General features: G+C 41.6%; 1 protein-coding gene across 1 annotated transcript in view; it reads right to left on the bottom strand.

Moving 5' to 3' along the window:
* ADGRB3 (adhesion G protein-coupled receptor B3) overlaps positions 1-20399 on the bottom strand; it is a 654643-nt gene extending 634244 nt beyond the window's left edge. The window contains exon 1 of the mRNA XM_054979153.1: positions 19646-20399. Coding sequence (XP_054835128.1) covers positions 19646-20399 — 754 coding nt within the window. The remainder of the gene's footprint in view (positions 1-19645) is intronic.
* Positions 20400-25696: the final 5297 nt, after the last annotated feature.

Genomic DNA, 25696 nt, shown 5'->3' with positions numbered 1-25696 from the left:
AAAGAGTCTAGTCTACACATGTACACAAAGAATAATCCCTGAATGGTCAGGAACTCTGAAAAGAACATGTGAAGAGGGCTACGATTTACTCATCTGTCTGCTAAGGTTCAATCTATATATAGAGTGGATATATAGATTGAACCTTATATAGAGAGCCTATATAGAGAGAAGATAGAGTAAACTTCAGACTGTAAGTGGGAGATATTAATTTTGAGTTTCCCTCTATAATCAAATTCTAGACAAGCAGATACCAAGCACATCAAAGAGAAAGTTTGTTGCCTGACCTTTGCCTGCTGTGTTGGCTCTCTATTTACAGAAGGTATTTAATGCAAGATAACTTTTAAAAAAGTGATCCCCTATATATATTCAGCAGGGATAACATGCATTATTATCATACCATCTCAGCATTATATCACCTCATTCTGCTATATCTGGGTTCCCTCTACCCATGCATTACATGAGAGATGGAAGAATCACAAGGTGACTGAATGAGTTTCAAATGGAGCATCCTAATGCTCTCTCTGGTAAACTCAACATTAAAGTTAGTCACTACTAGACATGGGCACAAACAAAAAAAAATAATGAACCTGTGGTTCGTGGTTCAGTGCTGCCAACAAACCCGAACAAATGAACCATAATGAACATTACCCGTTACCGAACCGGTTCACGGTTTGTGGGCGTCAGAACAGCCCCTGTTGCACTTAGAGAGCCCATATTCACCGGGAGTGTTTAGCAGGCTCTCCTCCAGCCAGCACTCAAGTTTGGTCAACAGCCCTAGCCCACCACTCCCACAGACCTGAACAGATCAGGCAATAATAATAGTGTGTGAGATCTCAGCCGAGGTGCTCACTGAGCTTGGCCCCAGAGCCAGACAGGAGCCCTGGAACCAGAGGAGATAGATCCCTATCCCAAAAATCCAAACTCAATTATACTCTGTCTCTCTCCCCAAAGGCTAGCAAGCAGCAAGCAACAGCTCTGTCACACTCCACTGCTCGCTGAAAGTGAAGGCTAGCCTGGGAGCCCAGTGCTTTTTATAAGCAGAGGTCCCATAGAGCAATGCAGGAGGGCTGTGGTTAGCTGTCAGAACTGCCTATTAGGGTTTGCAGGGATGAGTTTGGAGTGCCCATGGCTACAGAACACCCCCCTTCCCCCTCCCTCCCCCTGGGTGTCTTCTCCCATGTAACCAATTGTAACCAATTTGCAGCTCCATGGTTGGAAGAAAGACCTGCTGATCAAGGTAACCTGGGCTTCAATTTGGGTTTCCAGGGCGACAGAAGGAGTGCAGACAGAGTTCAAGCATTCCCCCGGCTCTGTTTCCAAGGGAATTGATCGAAGCCTGACTGTCTGGCTTCACAAACCGTGGGCGAACGCAATGAACTGGGCTTCCAACGAACACTGGTTCGTTGGCCATGGACCCTCATGAACCGCCGGATCGCAAACATACAATCAGGCAGTTCGTGGGGTTTTTGCGTTCGTAATGCAGTTCGTGCCCATGTCTAGTCACTACCCCATAACTAAACCTGAAATCTAATAACACTTCCCTGGTAGTAAGCCCCATTGAATAAAATTAGACTAATTTCTGAATAGACCTGTTAGGATTGCTCCCTAACACATTTTGGAATATGTACAAAAAGAGAGTAAAAAATGAAGCTGATACATCCTTCAGTATAGATCTCTTTAATTTCACACTGTACTAAACAGAGTGATGGGCAGAGATGACCAATCCTGACCCAAGATTACTCCAATTTCTGAGGAGCACTCAAAAAAGTTCAATACCAATTTGTGAGCATTCAGTGAGATGCTTTCAAAATGTAAGGATGTACATGCAGATATACAGGTGCCTGACTCGTCCATGCTAATTCACACCCCAAACTCAAAGCTTACCCTTCTGAGGGTGGGAGAGACAAACTGCTATACGGAATGGCTTTGAAACAGAGTACAGTGTTCAACAAGAGTCTATCCTTTCTATAAATTATTTTTTCTTAAAACTTCCCCAGTGTCCCCTTCCAGGTTCAGTGGAAATTGTAATTTTCTCAGCCTCTGAAACTGAAATAGAAGGCCGGGGCAATCACACCTTCCATCATTCCCAGTAATCCAGTAAGTTTTAAGTATGTGTCAGCTACAATTACTGCCAGCTGCCTTTGTGATGATGAATGTCTCCCATTGTAAAAACACAAAAAATACTGCTCATTTTAAATTGTAAACAAACAATCAATATGATCTTATGGACTGCTCAGCTTGAGAGAAAACATGTATTGCAAGCAGGGAAAGCTATTTCAAACACATTATTTGTGAGGGTAGCAGCAACATCACTACATAGAAGTGAGATGAACAGAACTTTTTAAAATCTGGGGCTCAGATTGGACCATATTGTGAGACTGGCACTTGAAATCCCATTCATTCATTCGTTCGTTCGTTCGTTCGTTCGTTCATTCATTCATTCAGTGAAATTGTAAACCAGAATACAGTACTGATTTCAACTTTAAGGTAAGCAAGTTTTTTTCAAATTTAAATTCAGATTTCAGTATGTTTTTCTAGTAAACAGTTACTCAAATGTGCTTCCTGTGAATCTAAGAAATTATGCAAATTCAAGGTAAGTTATAAAAACCTCTTCAGCTTACAACTGAGATAATAAGGGTTGTCATTCTTACCCTACAAATTAGAAATATAAGGATTGTAGCAAATAATTCAAGACTCCTGATTGGACAAACTCCCCTTTTCTGAGTTTGTTCAAAGTAAAAGCAAGGTTGACAGCTGAGGTTTTTTTTTTACTTTGGATCTTCTCTATAGACCATGAAGAAAACAGCATGATTCAAAGTACTGCCGATGGAATTAAGATCATGAAGTGGGCCTTCTCTACATCCCCTCTCCTTTTGCAGCACTTTATGCCCTCCAAAAATTATGCTCTTAGGAGGGTCAGCGATAGCATGGATTCTGCAGCAGGAATGAAGAATTGGCAAAAAAAAAAAAATCACCCTCTTCTCCTCTACCAACAGAAGTGGCATTCTACTTGCATAATAGATCCAACCCAGTGTGCTTTAGTATCTAATTGGATCTAATAGATCCAACCCAGTGTACTTTAGTATCTGATTTCATTGATTTACCAAAATTGTTATGCAATTCTCCAAGCAGACTTCAACAACCTATAAAATAAATTACTGTGAATTTCTGTGGTTTTGGGGTGTTTCAGTCCTATGTCCAGCCCCTGCAGCAGTTTTAAACGGCAAACTACTTGTTCTTTCCTCAGGTGCCGTGTCGGGCCAGGAGAGGAAGAGAATCCTGATTTGTGGCCACAGCATGGTGTTCTGGGCGGCCAATCAAGCCAAGAGAACAGAGTTTGGATCCCAGCTGGGCCTGAGCGCTGTGGCCACAGTGGATTGGCAGGGCAGGCGTGGTCTCAGATGGCCTGGCCTGCTGCCTCTCCTGTTTAGGGGACGGAAAGGTCCTCCCCCACACATTGTGGTCATTCACCTGGGTGGTAATGACCTTGGGCTGGTACAGGGCAAGGCCCTGTCGATGCAGGTAGCTGAGGAACTTGAATACATAAGCAGCCAATGGACGGGTGTGCTTATAGTATGGTCAGAGATGCTACAGCGACGGGTTTGGCAGGAGGCCTTTGACACCAGGGCGATAGAGAGGGCCCGACGCAAGGCTAACCACGCCATTAAGAGGTCTTTGGGGCAAGGCTTGGGTATTTATTTGCCACACCCCAAGATTAGGGCCGAATTTGTCCACCTCTATAGAGGCGACGGTGTCCACCTGGCACCTGAGGGCAATGATATTTTTCTAGATGACCTGCGGCAAGGGCTTCAGGTGGCTCTAGGCCACCTGTGGGGCGCGAGGGTCTAAGCAGAGGCTTGACCCTTGCAGTGGCAGGAGATTTTGGGAATAGGGTGCAGGCCGGTGAGCCCCTCTGGCATTTCCCCATGCGTGGGGTGCAGGGCTGCCAGGACGGCGGGATGCTTTTGACGGCTCCTTGCTAAGAGGGCAGGCACCTGAGGGGATCCCCAGGAGCAAGGCCTAACTTCATGCTAGTCGGCTGGGGCGTAAAGGGTGGTTGAGTGGGGATCCAAGGCCTGGCTGCCGGGTTCCAGCCATTCAGGAGATGGCCTATACCCGGGGCAGTGGGGCTCACCCAGACAGGCAAGGTAGTGGTCAGTGGTATGACCCCAGGGCTTGACCTGTACCGCTTAGTTAGCTCTTGCCGTGCATTACATTTATGGTCATTTTAATAAACGGCCCTTTATTCCAAGCCTGTGTCTATCTCTTCCTTCCGGCTGGGGGTGGGGAAGGGCGGAGCAGCCAGCAAATGGCTCCTGGCTCTGCCCCCCCAGCAAAGCCCCGGATACCCAGGAAGGGAGACTGTCTCCATTCCACCGGGCGGGGCTTCAAAGGACGGCTCCCAGCTCCAGCGGCATTCTGCCGCGCTGGGAGAGCCGCATTACTGTGAATTTCTGTGGTTTTTCCCCCTTGGAAGAATGATGATAAGTTTTACTTATTTATAGAGTGTGGATCAGCAAAACAAAAACAGTGTTGAATAAAAAAAAATTCAAGTAGAAGAATTTTTTTATAATAAAAAAGGTCTAACTCCTAAAATTGATCCTTTCATTTAAAATGCTATTTTATTTTACTATGGTGGCTTGCACATCCTTGTCCACGGAAAAGAGAGAGTAGGTTTTAATATATATGTTGACTGCAGTCTATTTTGGTAAATGGTATATCCTGTAAAAATAATTTTTCCATAAAACTTTATGCTTACAAGTATCTGTGCCAACAGTCCACTATTATTATATTTATCAAAATGAAATTCCCGCGTCATACTTTCATAGCCTGATCCACATACACTCTTTAGCCACATTCACCTGCTTCTTTAGATAGTTTATTTCATTATTCTTACCTCTTTTTATATATTTTGGATGCTTCCCTGACTTCTGGTTGGGAAGTTCTTATGCAATGAGCTGACATTTTTCCTTTGGCATTGCTCTAATAATTCTTTTTCATTTCCCTCTTCTAAACTGTCTCTTTCATGTTCTCTTTTCTTTTCACCTCTAAAACACTTCTTGTTATTTTTGGCTAGCATACTCTTGCTTTTCTTTCTTTTTTGTTTTTCTTTGGAGGGGGTTGCTTCTGTTTTGCTTCTTTGCCTTTAACTAAAAATGTTAGCTGGTTTTCATATTTTTTTCGCTGCCTCACATTCTCTGATATTCTAGAACATGAGTGACCATATCACAAGTAAAAAGTAAGCATGCCTCATGACTTTTTTGTTTCACCTGTATGCTGCAGATGAGCTATAGATTTTTGTTTAGAATGTAATGGCAGCTTGGTGTGGTTAAGAGTGGTAGGACTCTAATCTACAGAAACAGGGTTAATACTCCACTCTTCCACTTGAAGACAGTTGGGTGACCTTGGGTCAGTCACAGCTCTTTCAAAGATCTCTCAGCCCCATCCACCTCACAGGGTGATTGTTGTTCTGGACATAATAATAACATACTTTGTAAACCACTCTGAGTGGACGTTAAATTGTTCTGAAGGTAAAAAAAAAGGTAAAGGTGCAAGCACCAAGTCATTACTGACCCATGGGGGACATCGCATCACAAAGTTTTCTTGGCAGACTTTTTACAGGGTGGTTTGTCATTGCCTTCCCCAGTCATCTACACTCTACCCCCAGGAACCTGGGTACTCGTTTTACCGACCTCAGAAGGATGGAAGGCTGAGTCAACCTTGAGCCAGCTACCTGAACCTGGCTTCTGCCAGGATCGAACTCAGATTGTGAGCAGAGCTTGGGCTGCAGTACTGTAGCTTAGCACTTCGCAGCACGGTGTTCTGAAGGGCGGTATATAAATTGAATGTTGTTGTTGTTATCTTGTACAATCTTCATATTAGAAAAGGAAAATTGTATGAACAAGTGAATATCATAATTAATTCTTCCATCATTCGAGATGTTTAAAAGCTTAAATCTATCCTAAATTATTGTACCTACTAGCCAGTACAGGCATTTAAAAATTTCCATACTTCTTGTTGCAGTTTCTCAGCACTGAACATGAATTAAAATTTTGGCATCCTCTATCCTAATATAATATGGTTGCCTTCCTCTAACAGACTTTAAAACTTTTATTGTTGTTGTTGTCATTGTTGTTAATACGGTTGCCTTCCACTAACAGACTTTAAAACATTTATTATTATTGTTTTTGTTGTTATTAACTCCAGACCCGTGAAAGCTTTTGACAAAACATTTTGTTACTGTTTAAAATGCAACAAGATTCCTTGTAATACATGCATTTTTGTGAAATACTTCATACATTGATTGTATAATGATAAACCAATAAACTATTTATTGTGAAAACTGCATACTATCTAAGAGCTGTAAATATTGTCAGTTCTATCACCTGAGGTAATTATACACCAAAACCTATATATTGGTTTTTACAAATGGACCTTTTGTGATGGACCCGTATTAAAAGATAGTCAAGTACAATAAGGTGGAACATATGACTAATATGCATTCCTAGTCTCATGAAGCACATTTTGTAAGGCACATTTGTGTTCACTAATCCAATCCAAACTACCTGTTATTGTTGGTCAGTTTATCCAAATTCAATGACATTCTGTACCAACCTAGGTGCAAAGACAGTGGATATTTGGATCTGTCCCATCTCCTCACATGTAGCTGGATTTCAGGCACAGTTTTGTACACAGAACAGCTGTTGTGTGGGCAGAAGCTTTCTACTGGATACTCCGTGCTCACAAATATGATATCAGATTGTAAGTCCCACTGGAAGTTGTAGAATCTAGAAGCTTATGAGAAGCTGAGCTGCTGTGCCAACAACTGTAATTTTAAAAAATAAATTTACATACCATGCAAGTAATATTCTTGAATCTCCCATGAATAATTTAACTTGGTCACAAAAAAACACAACAAAAAATAATAAGGAATATATGCACAAACCACTGCTGTACTGTAAATTTGCACTTATCTGTATAATGGCTTTCTTTACCTTGTTTTATACTGCTCGCTAATAGTAAGTACAAATAATGCCCAGTATAATACTACTGTGACCTTTATTTTATTGCAATTACAACAGACTTACAAAAGAATAGCTAAACCTCAACTGGAGATTTAAAAAGCCACAACAACTTTAAATCTGGATGCTTTCATAGAGCCCATAGAGTATGACTAGGTAAAAAAAAACTTAATAAAAATTAATTCCCTTGGAGGAAAGAACTCTTCTCTGAATAAATTACTTGTTGTATATTGAAATGTTAAACAGATTATTCTACTGCAAATTAAAACTGAATACTGAACAATACTTGCTGATATTTCCAGATGATATTAAGAATAACATAAGAGAACCAACAAGGTCATTCGAAAACTTAATACAAAATAATACAAAATACAAAAAAAATTAAATACATAATAAAAATAAAATTAAAGATATTAATACAAAAAATAAAAATACTGCATAAAAGATTGCTAAGCTGCTGTCAAGATTCAGTAAGTACAGTTGCCCTAGGAGTTTAGTGGCTGGTCTTAAAGGCACATTAGACAATCATGAACTTGAAATGTGAAACCACCATTTTCTTATTCAGCGTTTCCAACATATTTTATTCTCTCAAAGGAATCAGTCAGAGGATATTTCAGGACACCTACTAACTCACAGTCTACAGTTCACGCCTTACTCGCCCAAAGAAATTGAGCGGCAACTGCTTAGGCTACCAGAGCAATAAAAAACAGAGATTAGAATTAGGGGTGTGTGTAGGAAGCAAACTATTTCCCAAGATATTCCATGGAACAAGAATGAAGAACTAGGATGAACTACTTCTCACTAAGGACATAATTATCTTCTAAGGTTGTAAAACGTGTTCTGTAGCTCAGTTCACAACCTGAGTTTGATCCTGGCGGAAGCCAGGTTCAAGTAACCGGCTCAAAGTTGACTCAGCCTTCCATCCTTCCGAGATCAGTATAATGAGAACCCAGTTTCCTGGGGATAAAGTGTAGATGACTGGGGAAGGCAATGACAAACCACCCCGTAACAAAAGTCTGCCAAGAAAACGTCAAGATGTGATATCCCCCCATGGGTCAGTAATGACTCACTGCTTGTAAAGGGGACTATCTTTTTTACCTTTAATGGTTAGAGTGTTTAACTAGGATATCCAAGTTTAAATCCCCACTCTGCCATAGAAGCTCACTGGGTGACCTTGGGCCAGTGAAACACACTAAGCCTAACCTACCTCACAGAGTTGTTGTTAAGATACAATAGAGGAGAAGAGAATGATATAAACTGCTTTGGGTCCTTAGTGGGGAGGAAAGGCAGAGTATAAATGATGTAAACAAAATAAGTATCAAAGTTTTTTTCTATCCAACAGCCAATACATATTTCTGAAGGGTTGTACCAATGAATACCTTATGCTTAATGAATCTGGCTTCAGAAGAGGGAGCCTCATTATGTGAGGAAGGCTCCTCACTTAGTAAAAGTGAATTCATGGGTTGGATCCAGTGGTAGATTTCTGATTCCCCATTAGGGATCCCATTCTCCCACTGGGGGTGGGAGATTCTTCGCTCCTAGCCTTAGCCTCCGCCCACTTACTGGGTTGGTGGGGGAGAAAAGGTGCAGGGGTCAGGCCCAGGAGTTCCAGAGCACTTCCTTGTCATGCCAGGAATTACATCATTCCCGGCATGACAAGAAAGTCCTCCAGAGCCCCCCCCCATGTACATGCCCCCCTCCCCTTACGACTCCTCCATCCCCCAGTTTGGGGCATGGGGGAACTGGCAACCCTATTCCCCATTTCCAGTGTAGACCTCATGCTGTGCCTGGGGATCCATGTCCTCCAAGGCCAGCATTTGGGGGAATATTTCAGGTGGCAGCACGACAGGTGAGGTGAAAAGTCCCATATATCTGATGGAAATCCCTTCTGTCAAAGGAAATTGCCACTGCATCCAAATCTTTGGCTCCAAGCCAATTTCTGTTACAAAAAGACAGCATAAAAATTAAATGAAAAGATATAATTCCACTTTACAATTCTTTCTTCATAGATACAAATATTATTTTATAAATATTCATACATTTAATCCACCTTGAATCTCAATGAGAAATCTGGGTTATAAATGAGGTAAATAAAATAAACAAAAATATGTCTTATTTCTCTATGTAATTCTTCCCCGTTTTAAAACAGTTCCTTCCCAATATAACATTTGCGTGAAAATTAAGTTAAATTGAATGTATCGTTATCTTATATCGCCTTCTTGAAATTATATAGATCAAGCAGGGGACTCTTTCCCCCTCCAAGGATTTGCAGGGGGCATTTCTTCACCACTTACTTTTTTCATTTGCTAAAAACCTCCATAGCCTCTCCCCCTTTCCTGCTTCTTTCTCTCCTTTCCACCCACTAGCCACTCTTATCTTTATCTGCCCCATTTCTTCAGCTTTTTCTCCTTCACTCTCTCTAGCAGTCTCTACTCAGGAAAACTGTGGCCCAATTGCACAGTGATGGCCACTGGGACCAGTTGCATGGTAGAAAATTGGCAAGGACTTGCAAGGGTTATTCCACTTTCCTCTGTATCTCCCTCTCCACATTATTTCCTCTCTTCTTTCTCCTGGCAGCCCTCATATCCTCATCTTTCCCTTTTTCTTTCTCTCCTTCCCATGCATTAACCAACCTACCTTTTATCTGCTCCCATCTTTGACTATATGTATTATTTATTTACATAATTCTTCTCCATTTTATCCTCTCAACAATTCTGTGCAATTGGTTAGGTTGAAAATGCATGACTGGCCCAAAGAACTTCCATGGCAGAATGGTGATTCAAATGTGGGTCTCCCAGATCCTACTCTGAAATGCTAACCTGTACACCACACTGGCTTTTGTGGGGTGGCTGATGTCGAACAATAGCAAACAGCCAATCCTGGGTGAGTCAAGCAAGTTTCATAGTATCAGCGCCTGGACCAAATGAGTCCTCCCTCAAAGGCCCAAACAGTCTGTGGAAAGGCCCCTTCCCCCTCCATGCTTTTTGCTTTTAGAAAACAAGGCTTGAAAGCTGGCAACATTGTTGTGGTTGTATTGAGAGATCTCTGTCTTTTGGTGCTACACCTCTGAAGATGACAGCCACAGCTGCTGGCGAAACGTCAGGAACTACAATGCCAAGACCACGGCAAGACAGCCCGGAAAACCCCCAACAACCATCGTTGTGGTTCTCTCACAACAGTCACTGAGAACATTTTTTTTAAAGTTACAGGTGCTTCTTTTGTTTTGTTGGAGGGTTTTAACCTCCCCCCCCCCCAACACACACACTAGTTTTTTTTTAAGATCTCAGATTTTGCTGCAAATCTGGGGCTTTCTCAGGTTTATAGAAAGATCAGTCTTGTTTGTTTATGTCTCCCATCTCTGGATTTTAGTGTCTACAGATGGAGTTATGTTGATAATGGGATATACTGAATAATCTGGTTTAAAATTATTCTACAAATTATCTTATTTTTCTTAATTTAGCATAGATTTTAAAAATTCTGAATATTGTATTAATGATGCAACATAAGCAATAGTATAAAGTTGCAGAGACTTCAGACTCCAAGTCTTTATAAGGGGATTGTCTTTGCCACTACTTTAAAACATCAGTGAAATGAGAAACACAGGATGGAATCCAAAAAGCACAAAACAAGCTAGAGCGGTGAAATGCCCCCCTTTTATCCTTTGAACTCCCCTCTCCCTTTGAACTCCCACGTGTGTCACAAATTGCATTTGGAATCCCCATCAATTTCAAAAGCACTGATCAATCCAGTCCCTATGAAGGGGCATATGGACTCCTAAACCAAATTTCCTTAAAACACTGAGAAATGTAGCATTGATCAGCCAAAGTCAACTGAATTCAGGATAACTAAAAAGCTTCAGAGAGGGTTTTGTGCTCCTTTTCCAATGTCAATATGCATGTTTAGGCCATATATCATCATTCACAAAAGTTTGTGAAAATTCTATACAGAGTAGAGCTCTATGTCAATAGGGTTGCTTTAATGCTAAAATGCTTTAGAAATCAGATTCCTTTGCTCTAAGAATTCTCTACAAAATCTGCTTTTATGCAGAAAACAGCAAACATCTAAAGACCAATAAGTATTACACTTCTCTATGCTGTGTAACTGAATATACTTAATTTCTGATGGAAGTTGCACAAGGGTTTACATTACTGAAACTGATTCAGTAGGTAGTCATGAGCAATTCCCACCTCATTTGAAAAGTGACAACAGTAAGGAAGTAAAACTATTGAATCATTTAATATATTTGAGTGTATTATGTAAATGAAAGAAATTTCCAGTGCCTAAGCAGTATGCAGAAACAAAAGCACTTAGATTTAGGATGAAAGACGAGTCCTCCAATGTTAATCTGTACATTCATACTGTAGAGGTTACAAAGAAATCAACTCAGGCAAAACTGTATTAAATAAAGACAGTTTGAAAACATTATGTTACAACTAGAGATGAGCTCATTTCACCGTTTAAGCCTGTTTCGGCACTGTCAATGGAACAGTGCACCTTTCAACACACTTTGAGGGATGACTGCAAAAAGTTCTATTGTTTGGGTGATCCTTGATTGGATAGGATTGGTTCTATGACTAGCATAGATGCATTATGAGTAAGCGTCTATCAAGACAGAGATAAATGTGATTGATTATGAAGCTACTGCCCTGACTTGGATAGGCAAGCCCAACCTCATCAGAGCTCAGAAGCTAAGCAGGATCACCCTTGGTTAGTCCTATTTTTCCTCCTCTCTCACAAATCTGTAGTTTCTGTTCAGCAACCAATTATATAAATAAATAATGAATAAATTAATTGACCAGCCACTGATATTAAAACAAATCTCTAATTTTAAAAAATCTTTACTGTTTGATAGACATTTAAGTTTGTGTTAGCATGAAGGTAATTTGCACAGGCACTGGTTTTATATCTTCACCAATTTGTTGTGGCATCATCTTTTGAGGATTTTTGTATGAACTAAACCCATGAACGTTATTCATGACCCAACACCAGAATTTTGTTTTGTTTTGCTTTTCAAAATTTGTAATGTTTTTCTTACAATATCAAGTTCTGTTCTGACACCATGGCACTATTCATGTAAAACAGGTCAAGTGATTGTACATAACTTAATAAATATTAATCTAAATTAAACAAATATTGCCTTGAGCAGGAGACAGAAAAATTTTCCAAATATTGTGAGGATAGTGGTGGACTATGATTCTTATCCAACAGCGCATGCGCAAAGCACAGTAGGAACCCCATTCCTTCACTTATAAACAGACGACGAGCAAACTATTAGCTTTCATTTTAAAGGACTATACAGGCAGAGATCCAGCTTTTGGGAAAAGGTAAGTAATTTCATGTGCGGCACTTGCTTATACACACATTTCCTCATTAAGAGATGAATACGCACACAGGAATTCTGTTTCCACAGATCAGGGTGTATTACTATAAAGATTGATTCTTAGCATTATCATACTTTTCATACTGTGAAGGCTCTGGTCAATTACAGATGAAAATGTCACCGAGCACTTGTTTCTTTCATTAAGGTTACATTTGTTAATTTAGTTAGGATAAGCATGATAGGAGTGACAAGAACTGAACTAGGAGGAGCTTGGTGAAAGAAGGGCTGCTTGTTTATCACAGCTGTAAACAAACAAGTTACTATAAAGCATGACATTAGAAACATATAGCCAGTAGGACCGTTCGGTAAACGTTTAAGCAAGTGCTAGAAGTCCGTGCACATCTAAAGATCCCTCAAGACTGTACAAGCAAAGACTACATTTAGATTTAATTTCACACTTCTATAAAACTGTCATCTATGCGTGGAAGATGTGTGTGTTATGTGCCGTCACCTCTGACCTATGGCAACCCTATGAAGGAAAGACCTCCAAAACATCCTATCAGTAACAGACCTGCTCAGATCTTGCAAACTGCAGGATGTTGCTTCTTTTATTGAGTCAAGCCATCTCATTTTGGGTCTTCCTCTTTTCCTACTGCATTCCACTTTTCCTAGCATTATTGACTTTTCCAGAGAATGTTGTCTTCTTGTGACCAAAGTACAATAGCCTCACTTTTGTCATTTTAGCTTCTAGGGAGAATTCAGGCTTCATGGGATGAAGATTTATTTATTTATTTATTTATTTATTTATTTATTTATTTATTTATTTATTTATTTATTTATTTATTTATTTATTTATTTATTTATTTATTTATTTATTTATTTATTGAAAATATACACTGTTTTCTGCCCTCATAAAGTCACCAAGCTGTCTAACAAATTCTAAACATACATAATAAAACCACATCTTAAAAAGTATTAAAACCAAGAAAAACACAGCATTAAAATAAAATGAGTTAAAATAGACATACAAAAACCAAAAACAATTAAAACACTGGGCAGGAAGGAGGGATCACTGAGGGAACACCAGGGCCGATTCCAGACGGCCCCCTGCCTTGCGAAACGTCGCGCGTCGTTGCGCAGAAAACGCGAAATATCGCGTTTTCTCGCGCGAGTTTTGCGCGACGTCGCGCAAAACTCGCGCGAGAAAACGCAATATTTCGCGTTTTCTGCGCAACGACGCGCGACGTTTCACAAGGCAGGGGGCCGTCTGGAATCAGCCCAGATGAAACAAAAAAAAAGTCTACACTTGGGGGCAGAAGATTACAACAGAACGGGATAGACAAGTCTCCCTGGGGAGAGAATTTTGGTGCTATGACTGAAAAGGCTTTCTCTCAGGTTGCAATCCATCTAATTTCAGGATGTAGGGGCACCCAAAGCAGAGTCTCTGAAGATGACTACAGTGGTTGAGTAGATTTGTAAGACAGCAATCAGACCTTCAGTTATGTAGGTCCCAATCTGTACAGTGCTTTAAAAGTCAATACTAGTATTTTGAATCGTGCCCAGAAACTAATTGGGAGTCAGTGTTGATGGGCCAAGACTGGAATGATATTGTCCCTATGATCCACTCCAATCAACATCCTGGCTGCAACATTCTGCACCAACAGATGTTTTCAAGGACAGCCCCACATAGACCACACTGCATTAATCAAATGTGGATGAAACCACGGCATGCACCACAGTGGGCAGATCTTTTCTGCCCAGTACAGGCTGCAGCTGGTTAATCAGTTGAAGCTGGTAAATGGCACACTTGGCTACAGCTGCCACTTGCTTATCCAGCAGTAAGCCTGAGTCCAAAACCACCCACAGATTACAAATCTGTTCCTTCAAGGGGAATGCAACCCTATCAGATGACACCTTAAATCCCAAGTCAGACCTTCTAGTCACCAACAGCACTGGTTTTCTCAGGATCCCACATGTCAAAGTGCATATTTGGATCCAACCCAAGTTTTACATTTTCCAGTACAGCACCTGCCCCATTTTTCGGGAAATTGGGCATGGCTGTTGCCCTGTAGGAATTGTGATTGGCAGGTAGCGATCTCTTGCATCACTAGAATTCAACTATAAACCTATTTTTAACACAGGGAGAACATGAAAACTTGCACATTGTTTTTTGACTTAAATCTGACTTGCAAACTTTTCTCCTCACTCAAGATACACCAGGACTAAGGTTTAACTGTAGTGGGAAAGGCAATCCAACATACTCATAGGTAATGTGGCTCTTTTGGTAGAGGGTAAATGCCATTGTGGCTCTCCATGGGCGACAGAGTGAGTACCACTGTTTTAATTAGTTTTTATTGGCCTTCCATCAAAGGGAATTGTGGGGTGGGGTAAAGTATCTAAAGCTGCATCTTTGGGGTTGACTATTTTTGACGTGTACAGGACAAACTTATAAATATAAAAATGAAATCTTACATTAATGAATAAATTAATGATTGCATTAAGCTAAACCAGTACTAAATAAACCCTTATTTCATCTGGAGCTCTCAAACTCAGATTTAAGTAAAATATACATCTTTTTACAACAAGATAACCATGCTTCTTTACATTTTCACTGTAGTCCTGTCATTATGTGACAAAGCCTTAAAGAAAGCAATTGACTCACCATTTATGCCCAGTGGGTTTGAAGTATCACATCCTCAAAATTGTAGAATTGTTACATAGGGTTGGAGACACATGCTAATATATAACACAGAAGAGAGCTAAAGAATAAAAATTCTGGGCTCATCTTGATTAGCTCTATAGTTTTACCCTAGAGTACCAGCAATTCCTAGAGCAAGCCTATATTACTTCCAGATTTTTCCTGGAAGTGCCATAGTGTCAGTGATGACATCACTGACATTGCATGCCCCCATGTCTCTGCCCTCAACCCTTCCACCAGTTTCCAGGCTCAGCTTGGCAACCCTACTGCAGCAGTGATTCCTGCTTCTCCTCCCCTACCCTTCCCCAGCCGCTAGCTAGGTGTGGATGAAGTTGGACAAACACAGGCATTGTCTGCTCGTTCAAGTGGAGTGGGATTTATGCCCCCCCCTTTAAAAAAAAGTTTTCAAATTTTCCTGCAACTTTGGGAAGCATCCACAAGTTTTCAGGAAAACCTCTTTTCTGTTTCCATGCCCCCAATGTAAGTATGTACAGAGGTTTATAATTAGATATATTGACTATAACACATTTTATGTTTTAAAGTACATCTGAAGTGTATCAGACCTCAACTTCAGGTTTTGTGGGAGATTTTAGCCTTTGCCGTCTATACTACCAGAACAATTCTACTGTCACCCCTAGAAAATAAGAGTAATTTGGTTCTGAGAATGACTTTGGTACTCGTACACTTAATATACATATATAGATGATCAATAAAATTACTTTGTTTCAATGGTACAATACATATATCTCCTTTCTATCATACAGCTCTCAGATTTTTTCAGAAAACTATAGTTAAGCACTGTATGAACTTGAACGTCAGTTTTCAAAAAATGCTGATGATTAAATACAGTACTACTTCAGCATAATGATCCAATAATAAAATTCAAGGAGACACAATTTTTAAAAGACCCAGTACCACATAAAAGGAAATCTATCACCCCTCATGAAAGAAACAGGAGTATATATTTTGGATCCTAGTAAAAAACTGTGGAAGCTTTGTTTTTATACTAATGGGATATAATATGTATTTATTTTAAACATTTTTATCCCACCTTTCCACCCAATTAGGGCTATCAATAATTGCCAATGACATAATATGATTAATGACAAGCCAGAGTCAGTGCAAGTAAAACACACTGGAAACTGAAATCTATTTTCCTGCAAACTCTGGGACTTCCATTTTTTAAACCACCAACAACAAAATCCAGTTTTCACTAGCTCTGCATTCTACCAGGTACATTAGCACAAACAGTGAGTCACTTTTTCCACCTACGTCAAAAAAGAAAAAATAAGTAGAAACGTGTATTTGGCAAACATAATTGTCACCCACACACATCTTCATTTCCTAGGTATCCTGTGGCTTAACTGGGATGGATACTAAAAGAAGTATGTATAACAAAAGGAATGGCATCTCTTTGGCAATTAAAATTTAATTGTTCCCCAAACATAGCAGCTAAGAAATGACAGTACAAATGCCTGTGCAGCATAGCTTCTGCATTCGCTGAATAGCTGCTCGATCTAAAGCACTGTGGGAGTGATAAAATCCCAATTTGCCAAAGCATGATAGCTGTCAGACTAACCTAGAACACTTTCCAGAGTTGCATAAGCAGGGTTGCCAACTTTGTTCCTTTTAGCTCTCCTTTTAATATCTGTTTGATATGCAAGCAGTTGTCAGGTGGTATTATTTATTTTCATGCCATGAAAAGTTTTAATTGCCCATTTCCACTTTAATAAAAGGAAAGGACTCCCCCTTCCATCCAGTTGGCAACCAAATACATTAACTTCTAGTGGATGAACATAAAGGTTGCTAGATACTTTCTATTTTAACAGACAAGTGTTGCATTGAAGGAATCTCCCTTTCAATTTTCCCCAAATACAACAGCTGAATAAATCACCATGGGTGCTCCTACATTGCTCCATAGGATACATGTCTCAGGTTTGGAACATAACTTGATCGAATTTTGAAGTATAAAATGCAATAAGGTAGCAGAGTAATCTACTACTCTCAAGAGCCCCCTCTAGACCATGGAATTCCAAACATCACCGTATTCCTTCATAGCATCAGCACCTATTTTCACCCACAAGAGGAAAAAATGAAACCTGTATTTGCAGTGTCTTCCATTTAATCTTTATTATGTGCCAGCAAAGAACCCCGGCAGCCATTTGTCACACTTTCCATCAATCCCAAGACTATCATAATGCATCCATCACAAACATAACCATCAAATGCTCTGTAAATCTACCCACCCTCCTCCAACTGAGTTACAGAAAACTGGCCTGCCAGCTGCTGCTTTTCTATAAAAAAACCCAGTCTTTGGGGAGTGAGGCGGGTGGAAGAAAGAATGTGGTTTTCAACATCGCCCATCAAGAATGGGTTAAAGTCCGCAACTGTTCCCAAAAACAATTACAGCCTTCAAATGCTAATAGGTTCCCATGTCTCTCAGACACTTTCTGTGGTTTAATTGTCTTAATAGTCAGCTTCAAGCATCACAATTTGGGGGGAAATTTCTTATTCTAAGGGACATTAATTAGCTTTAAATGATGTTAAATACCATCCCTGCCGTTACAAGGGCTTCTATGGGATCTTTACAAGAAACAAGCATTTGAGTAATTTAAAATCACTTTGCAGCCCTCATTCCCAGCTGCAGACTATATTTGGAGAAACACTGACCCACAGAAAGATGACACAAATCTTGTCCCATATTACTTTATCCTGTATCCCCTTCTCCACCTGTCCCCCTTTCTCAGAGACACCAATCTTCATCCTCCTTTAGCCTGAATATAGTAGCTGAGGTACTCTCTCCCTGCCCCCATCCTTTAAGAGTATCTTTGGCAGCTCAGCAGTTAGAGCAGCTTCAGCTTTTCTTCTCCCACACCACTCAGCCTTGGCTGCCCTTAAAGAAAATCCTACCAGAACAACGTGTCAATTTTGCATTCCTTTACAAAGGCAACTTCTATTAGGGAGACCGGCAGCTTGGCTCTGCCTCCCCATAGACAGAGAGCTTTGTGACCATGTAGAAACCAGGGAGAGAGAAAACATTTCCTGCATTAAAATGCAACCTCCTTCAACACAGGGAGCTATGCTTAGATAGGAGGCAAATTCTCTCTCTCTCTCTCTCTCTCTCTCTCTCTCTCTCTCTCTCTCTCTCACACACACACACACACACACACACACACACACACACACACACACACACACACACACTCCCTAGTTCCATACCAAATGTATATATTTTCGCAGGACATAACCAGCCTTCTCATTTGCGCACTTTGCTAATCATATTAGGTAATGTACATCTAGTTATCAAATGTACATATTTTCAGTATATTTAGCATTTTTCATCTATAACATTTCTATGTTTTAATATCTCAATTTTCTTGCAATCACTTTTTCTTCCTCTCTGCATGTCTATAAAAGTAGATGGGAGGGAGGCATACAGAATGAAGGGACTGAATGAATCTTTATGATGAACAGAGATGGGTAGTGCCTAGAAATATCCTGACACTTAGCAGCAACTCCTGGCGTAGGTCAAAGGCTGCTTCTTTAAAAAAGCAATAACTAACACCATTAAAATACAAACTCCATTATCTCCCTAATTATTTCATTTCAAAACCATCACCAATCTTGGAACTTTTATTGCCTGTGTATCGGTGGTGGGGGAAGAGGGGAAGCAGGTCTCCTTGTGGCCATTTCTCTATGCAGAGGATGTCTCCTCTGTGTGTGTGTGTGTGCATGTGTAAGCACACACAGACATGCTAAAGTACAACTTATGGTTAACAGGTGTCCCTTCTTAAAAATCATCAGCTAAGATGCATAATAGACATTTCCTTATTTCATCATACTACAGAAGAGATCTCACAATCTACCTTATTTTTAAAGCTTTTTTTCCTGGCAAAACTAGTCTAAAGTATTGATTACATTTCTATCCCACCTGCCTTCCATCATGAAACTCAAGGCAACAATCACAGGGTCTCCTCTCCAGGCACTGACCATCTCATGCCTACCTAACTTCAATAAGATTATATGTACCTTGCAATCATACCCTGGAACCAGTAGTGCCTGTGGCACCAGCTAACTGTTTAATTCAGTTATACAAAAATATTTTTAGCTACCAACTTTAATATAATCAGGATTGTCCTTCACCCATAACCTCGGGGGTCCTGAGCACTTTGAATGTGTAGAACTTTATTCAGGTTACCCCCATGCCTTTGGAAATATCTTCCTTGCAAAGCCAAAACAACAGGATCACTTATGAATAAGCATATGGTAGCTGGGTGGTTGCAGTAAGAACAAGAGGGAGGCAGTAACTTTGTTTCCATCCTCTCAGCATTATCCTAAACAGGGCTGAGAACAAGAACAGAAGCCCTCGGTGAAATATGAAACTCTTCAGTAGAGATTCTTTTAAAAATAAATATCAGATTCAATAAAAAATCAAATCCCTTCTGGAAGCAATCCAGAGGATGAGTGTCTGTGAACTTTCAGAAATCCTTTCATGTGGGCAGCTGGTGTGGAGTGCAACTCAAACCATACACACATACACATATATGTAACTGGAATTAAAAGATAGGACTTTGGGACAATTGCGACCTACTAAAGAGTACCTACCTTCCTTTGGTGGCCGCTTGGCTTCCCTGGTAAGGTTGCAGACCTGGGTAGTTTGCAGCTCCTGGGTAAGACAGCCTTCCGTCTGCTCATTAAGGGGCAGTACTACATTATTCAGCAACACCAGGGAATGGTCATCTCCCCCCCATTCTCCTAAGTGCTGAGGACAGGTGCATTTTGTATACATGATTCCACAAGACTCCGTTCTCCCATTTTCAGATTTCAAGCAACTCTCCAGCCAAGTGCATAATACGTGGCAACCAAATTGGCTTGGGCTCACCTTGTTCAACACCAAAAATTCAAAGAAAGATTTCTGATCATCTTCCTTTTTGTATAATCCTATGAAATCGAAGGGGTAGACTCGGCGTATCTGAATGAAATTCTTATCATACTGCAGAAATACAAAAGCATTCTTGGAATCGCAGAGCTGCATTATAGAATGATTATTCTTTAAGAGATCCTTGATTTTTTCATGGGAAAAATGATCAAACTGATAAGCCAGGAGAGAAAAGTTAGAGCAGCTGAAGTCCTTTTTGGAAAATTTCAGGTAAATACTATATTTGGTCGGATCTGGATTTTCCAGCGTCCAAGTGCAGTTTGTAAAGTTTTTGGGAAACATTTCGCTTACAGAATACGATCCATAAATGACCCCCTTCACCAGCGTTGAACACCAGAAGTCTTGGGCAGCATTAAATCCAAACATAACCAGCAGATAGGTGGAAAATATATAAATCAGCAAATTACGAACAGCCTTCATCCTATGTCATTTGGCCTACAGGAAAGGAAAGAAAAATGCAGGTCGAATTCTCCACACAATGAAAATCAAACTCCTTCCAGTATTTCTGCCAGATGTTTTCAAGATTTCAGATAATTTTTTTTCCAAATGGCAGACAATTTCTTTTTTAAATTATATCACAGGAAAATTTTGGATGCTGTGTGAACAGTGCCACCATGTGGCCAATCTAACTGTCAAATTCTCTATATTCCATTTAAAAAAGCATTAGTTACATTATTAATTGGAAAGTCCTTGTTTAGTACATATACAGCTTGGTAGATCCTACTTTTTGATGCTCAGTTAAAATTAAAACCTACTGGTCTTTATCTGTTCACAAAAGAAACACTAATTTATTTTTAAGCTAAGGGACTTTCTACATAAAACAAATTTCACACGTAAGTAAAAATCAAAAACAGCTGTTGTTCTGTTTTAACTTTTCTGTTAGGTTTAAGAGTAACTGTGATGAATTACAGTCATAAATAAAAATACACAGTAGATAGATAGATAGATAGATAGATAGATAGATAGATAGATAGATAGATAGATAGATAGATAGATGATAGATAGATGATAGATAGATAGATAGATAGATAGATAGATAGATAGATAGATAGATAGATAGATAGATAGATAGATAGATAGATAGATAGATAGATAGATAGATAGATAGATAGATGATATCTCCTGTATGGTTGCATGCCATCACAGTAGCCACCTGTATATAATAAGATCCCATTTTTAAAAAAATCTGGAGCGGTGTATAGCAAGATTCAACCATTTATTAAAATGTTGGAAATATTATCTTGGGAATATGGGTAGTTAGACAGCAAGAACTTTTTGCTGGCTGTTAGCAATGCTAAGATTCACAATTTTGAATTCTACAATTTCTGCATGATCCAGCCTCTTGGGACACATGAAGAGGATCTATAATACATGTAGCCAAAGACAGCATTGCTACACTTGGACCGTTCTCTGAATGTAGTCATGGATTAAGTCTTTTGGGTCCCTTGCCCTCTATTACTGTTGATTTTGTTTTGCAGCTGTGTTGGTTGATGGAAGAGATTATCCCTTCTTCTCTTTACCAATTCCATCACAAATACAGCAGTTGCTTTAGTTCTCTCTATACTTACAGTCTTGGTTCTCTTAACAGCAATAGAAGAAAAGGACATGAATCTTGCTTGCAATTGCCTACAAAATGTGCCTATGAATATATCATATACATTTTCCAGCATTAAGATCTGTGAGAAGTTGCTTCACTCTTATTCATCTTTACTCTCTTCATAAGTGATAGCTGACATAATTGAGGTCAGGTTAATACTTTTAAACTCTGTTGACACTGTGACACTGTTATTTAATTACAAACACACATATGAAGAATTATTGTGATCTTGACATAAGTCTCTGTCTCTCTCTTTCATCTCCCCTTTGAATGACCAGGCATCTCCCACCTCCAATTGCATAATGCTGAACAAACTGGAAGATTCAGTTCTCTCAAAGAGATTTTTGCACTTCTCAGATTATAAACCGCATGCTTTAAATGCTGAGATGAGAAAACAACATTAGCTCTTTAAATCTGTTGATTAAAGAGAGATATGGAGAAAAGTGGAAGTATGGTGGTAGCAAATAGCTCCTACTAGAGCAACCTAAACAATTAGATTTTTCTTGTTGGTGATAGTCACAAGAAACAACAAATGGCTTCTTTGCTAATGCAGGCTGTTAGGCCATTCAAAGTGAGAAGTGAGAAACTTGCTTTTGGTAAAGCCTGCAAATAATCACCTAAGCTTTACAAATGTTGCTGGAACAGTGTGCAGGCATTGCAGGTCTGCGCAGTATTATTCGGTAGGGTCGAGTGGTTGAAAGACAATGTGACATGAAGGCTCTAAATTAGAAATTCCATCAGTGAGAGGGGATCCATCTCATAATTTGATGGGAGTGCATTTGCTTGTTTTAAGACAAGAATAAAACCCTGATGAATGGAGTGAGTGTGAATAATAGTGTGTATTGGGGAGGGAGGATATTCCAATAAAATAAAATACAAACATCTGCAGTACTAGACTGGTTTCCATTAAGCAACCTGGCAAAAGGGACAGCATTTTGGCTTGTTTGAACACAAAAGAACCTATCCTCTGCCCACCAGAAATAAGACTCTCTGGGACACACTGGATCAAGCAAGAGAGTATTCTGGGGTTGCGATGCAGCAAAATGCCAATGATCAGAAGTTCTCACTCATTTCAAAAGCAAGAAGCTCCAATGGAGGGGGAGGAGGGTTCCTCTGCTAAAAAAGTCTGAACCCTAAAGATCGAGGCTTTTACCCATTAGGAGGCTCAGTCTTTTCACCTGCTTTTTCCCCATCTGTCTTTTCTCTCCCGTCTAGGTGACACTGTAGTTTAATCGAACCTAGACGGCGCCATCACTCCACCGATCTGCTCCAGAACAGAAGACTTCCCTTAAACTTCGTATTAACCTCGGGATCTCCCCCTCCTCCCCTCGCAGTAACATTCCCCCGATTGTGCGCAAACCTCCCTGGGGTGGGAAGGCTCCCTGGGCGATCTGAGTGGCAACTGCTTGCCCCCTCGACAAGGAGACTTCTCTAACTTTTGGCTAACCGGGGCTGCACTTGGCCGCGGGGATCCTGCCGGACTGCGTGTCTTCTCTCTCTGCCCCCCTCCAGCAACAGTCTTGCCTTCCTCCCCGCCATCCTGAGCTCAACGCCCTCCCCCCGCACAAGCCTTACCTTCCACTCCGAAAGCAGGCAGGCTATTTCTCTAAGAAGATCCTAGCACCACAGGCACACGTCCCAAAAGCAGGCACGGAGAGATTCCCCTTCTGGCGGAAGCACCGTTGCCCATTTTCCTCAGCTCGCATTCAAAACCAAGGCGGGGGGGGGGGTTAAACCGCAGAAGAGAGAGAGGAGGGGGGAGCTCTGCGCGGCCAAAGGGTTGTTTCCAGATCCACTAAATCCAACTGCGTATAAATGGGAAAACGAAAAGCATAAACCGCGAGGTGGGGGGGGGGGTAAACCGGACTTGTCTTAACAGCAGAGATTTTCTTTCTCTTTTGAAAACTTGGAAATAAAGTCTAAGCCAACAGTAGGGAACGAGTAGGCGACAGGGACGAGCGAGGCGGCGAACTCAAAGAGATCCGACTGCCTTATTGCAGCTTGGTTGGCGGGCTCCGGCTCTGGGTCGTCGTTGCCAATCTGCTCGGTCGCGTTCCTCTTTTCGCCCTCCTCCTCCTCCTCCTCCCTCCCCCGAGCTCGCAGGTAACTGAGGGAAGGACACCGACTGAGGAGGGGAGGGGGGAGAGAGAAAAAGAGCGATAGATCCTTGGCCAAGGCTGCCGAAGAACCGTTCGAAGGCTGAGGGGACAGGCAGGAGCCGGAGCAGGGAAGGGAGAGCGCCGAAACCGGCGCAGAGCGCGGCAAGAGCGAGCCGGGGTGTGTGTGTGTTTGCGTGTGTGCGCGTGAGGGAGAATGAAGATGTGCGTGCGCTCCAGCGGGCGCCTGTGCGCTCCCTTCCTTAGCTGGTCTGCGTGCGAGAGAGAGACTGGGAAAGAGAGCGGGCGAGCACTCCTCACTCGCGCTCTCTCTCGCGGCGGGCGTCCCGCGCTCTCCGGTGCGCGCGCGCGGCTCCCCTCAGCGGTGTGTGTGCGCCTCGCTCTTCTTCCTCCGCCCAGGCAGGCAGGCAGGCAGGCGGCGCAGCTCTTGAGTGCCGGCCCCACGCGCTCTGCCCCGCTGTCCTCCCCGCGCCTCTCCCCGCGGTGCGGGCGTGTGCGCGTGTGTGCGAGGCAGGCTTCCCTCTGGGCTCGGGCGAGCGGGCCCGCCGCGGTGCGATGCTGCACGTCACACAGCTACTCAATCCCAAGCACGTCTTCCCTCCCCTCCCTCCAACTCCTCGGTCTTTTGCTGCGTCTGGGAGGTTTTTCCAGCTTCGGTTCCCACCGCCGCGGCTGGCTGCGAGCGAAACTCGGTGGCTGGCTGGCCGAGAGAAGGGGTGCGCGCGAGAGAAGAGCGAGCGCAGCCCTTGATCTCCCCCGTCTCCTCCCCTTCCCGCGCCTTCGGTCTTTGCTTTCAAAGCGCAAAGCCCTCTGTCGCAGCCCCAAGAGCTGTCACTTCGCCACCGCCTTGCAGATTTAAATGATCCGAGGAAAAGCAGCGCAGCGCTCAGCTTTCAAAGTGCCGCCTGCCACTGTCGGGAACAATAGCGATTTCCTCAGCGAGGCTGCAATTTACACTTGGGTTGTTCTTGGCCCCAAATCTAGGGGGCTCGGGGTAGGACTGTGGCTGCATTTTCAACGGCTGGAGATATGCAATCAGTTGGCAACTGAAACTGATTCCGGAAGCCTGAGATTTCGGCTGTCTCTCTCTCCCCTCCTCCCCCCAAGTTAACGTCGAGGCGAGGGCGGGGGAATTTGAGGCAAGAGAATTTTGCGCGGTATTCTGCCTGTCAGATCGTGGTGAGAGGAGCTTCGACCGCTTTCCTTTCTTTGTCACGATAGGGGATGCCTGATGGCCGCAAGTATGTAATCACATCTTTTTTAACGCCTTTTTTTTCGCTCGGACATTTTCAAACCAATGACTAAAAAACAAACCGTGAATGGTAATTGAAAGTCATATAGTGCCTGTCCGGAATGATCCCTGAAAACAAAAGGAGCGCAACTGAATGACAATAGACATGAATGGGCTCTTAAAAACGCATCAAAAATGCACTGCAGAAGAAAAAGGGACCGCAGGTCAGCTGTATCTCAACCATGGGGATCTCAGTTGGATTCTCCCAGCTCAGAGGAAAGAGTGTGCATGTGAGAGATGAGAGAGATAAACATAGAAGAAAAATTACAAGGAGAAGACAACAGGGAACACATAAATAACAAGGATGGTTCTAAGGGTGGGGGGAATGCCTAGATTGCAGAGTCTAAATCCAAATTCTAAATCCAAATCAATTTGCAAAAACCAAAATGACAGTGGAATCACAGGGACTAGAAAAGAATTACGGTGAGATGATATTGTGCAGCCTGGAAGGATGGTGTGGAATGATGTTGTTCAGATTAAAATATTGCTTTAATAGCAGAGCAGAGCAGAGAATAAACTGACAGTAAAATAACACAGTGAGATGACAGACTAATGCAACCCAAATGGGCTCCCGCAAAGTAGAATGACAATTGCCATTCTGTGGCAGAACAACAGGTAGAGGAAGGGAGAATGGCAATGGAATAAGGAGGAACACCAAGGTTCTTAGGTCATGGAGACAGCAGAACACCCCAGGCTATTGAATAGAGTGTTG

The sequence above is a fragment of the Eublepharis macularius genome, chromosome 1 (assembly GCF_028583425.1).
Source record: "Eublepharis macularius isolate TG4126 chromosome 1, MPM_Emac_v1.0, whole genome shotgun sequence".
Taxonomy (NCBI): Eukaryota; Metazoa; Chordata; class Lepidosauria; order Squamata; family Eublepharidae; genus Eublepharis; species Eublepharis macularius.
The sequence above is the reverse complement of the archived record's forward strand: the minus strand, read 5'-3'. Positions and strand labels throughout refer to the sequence as shown.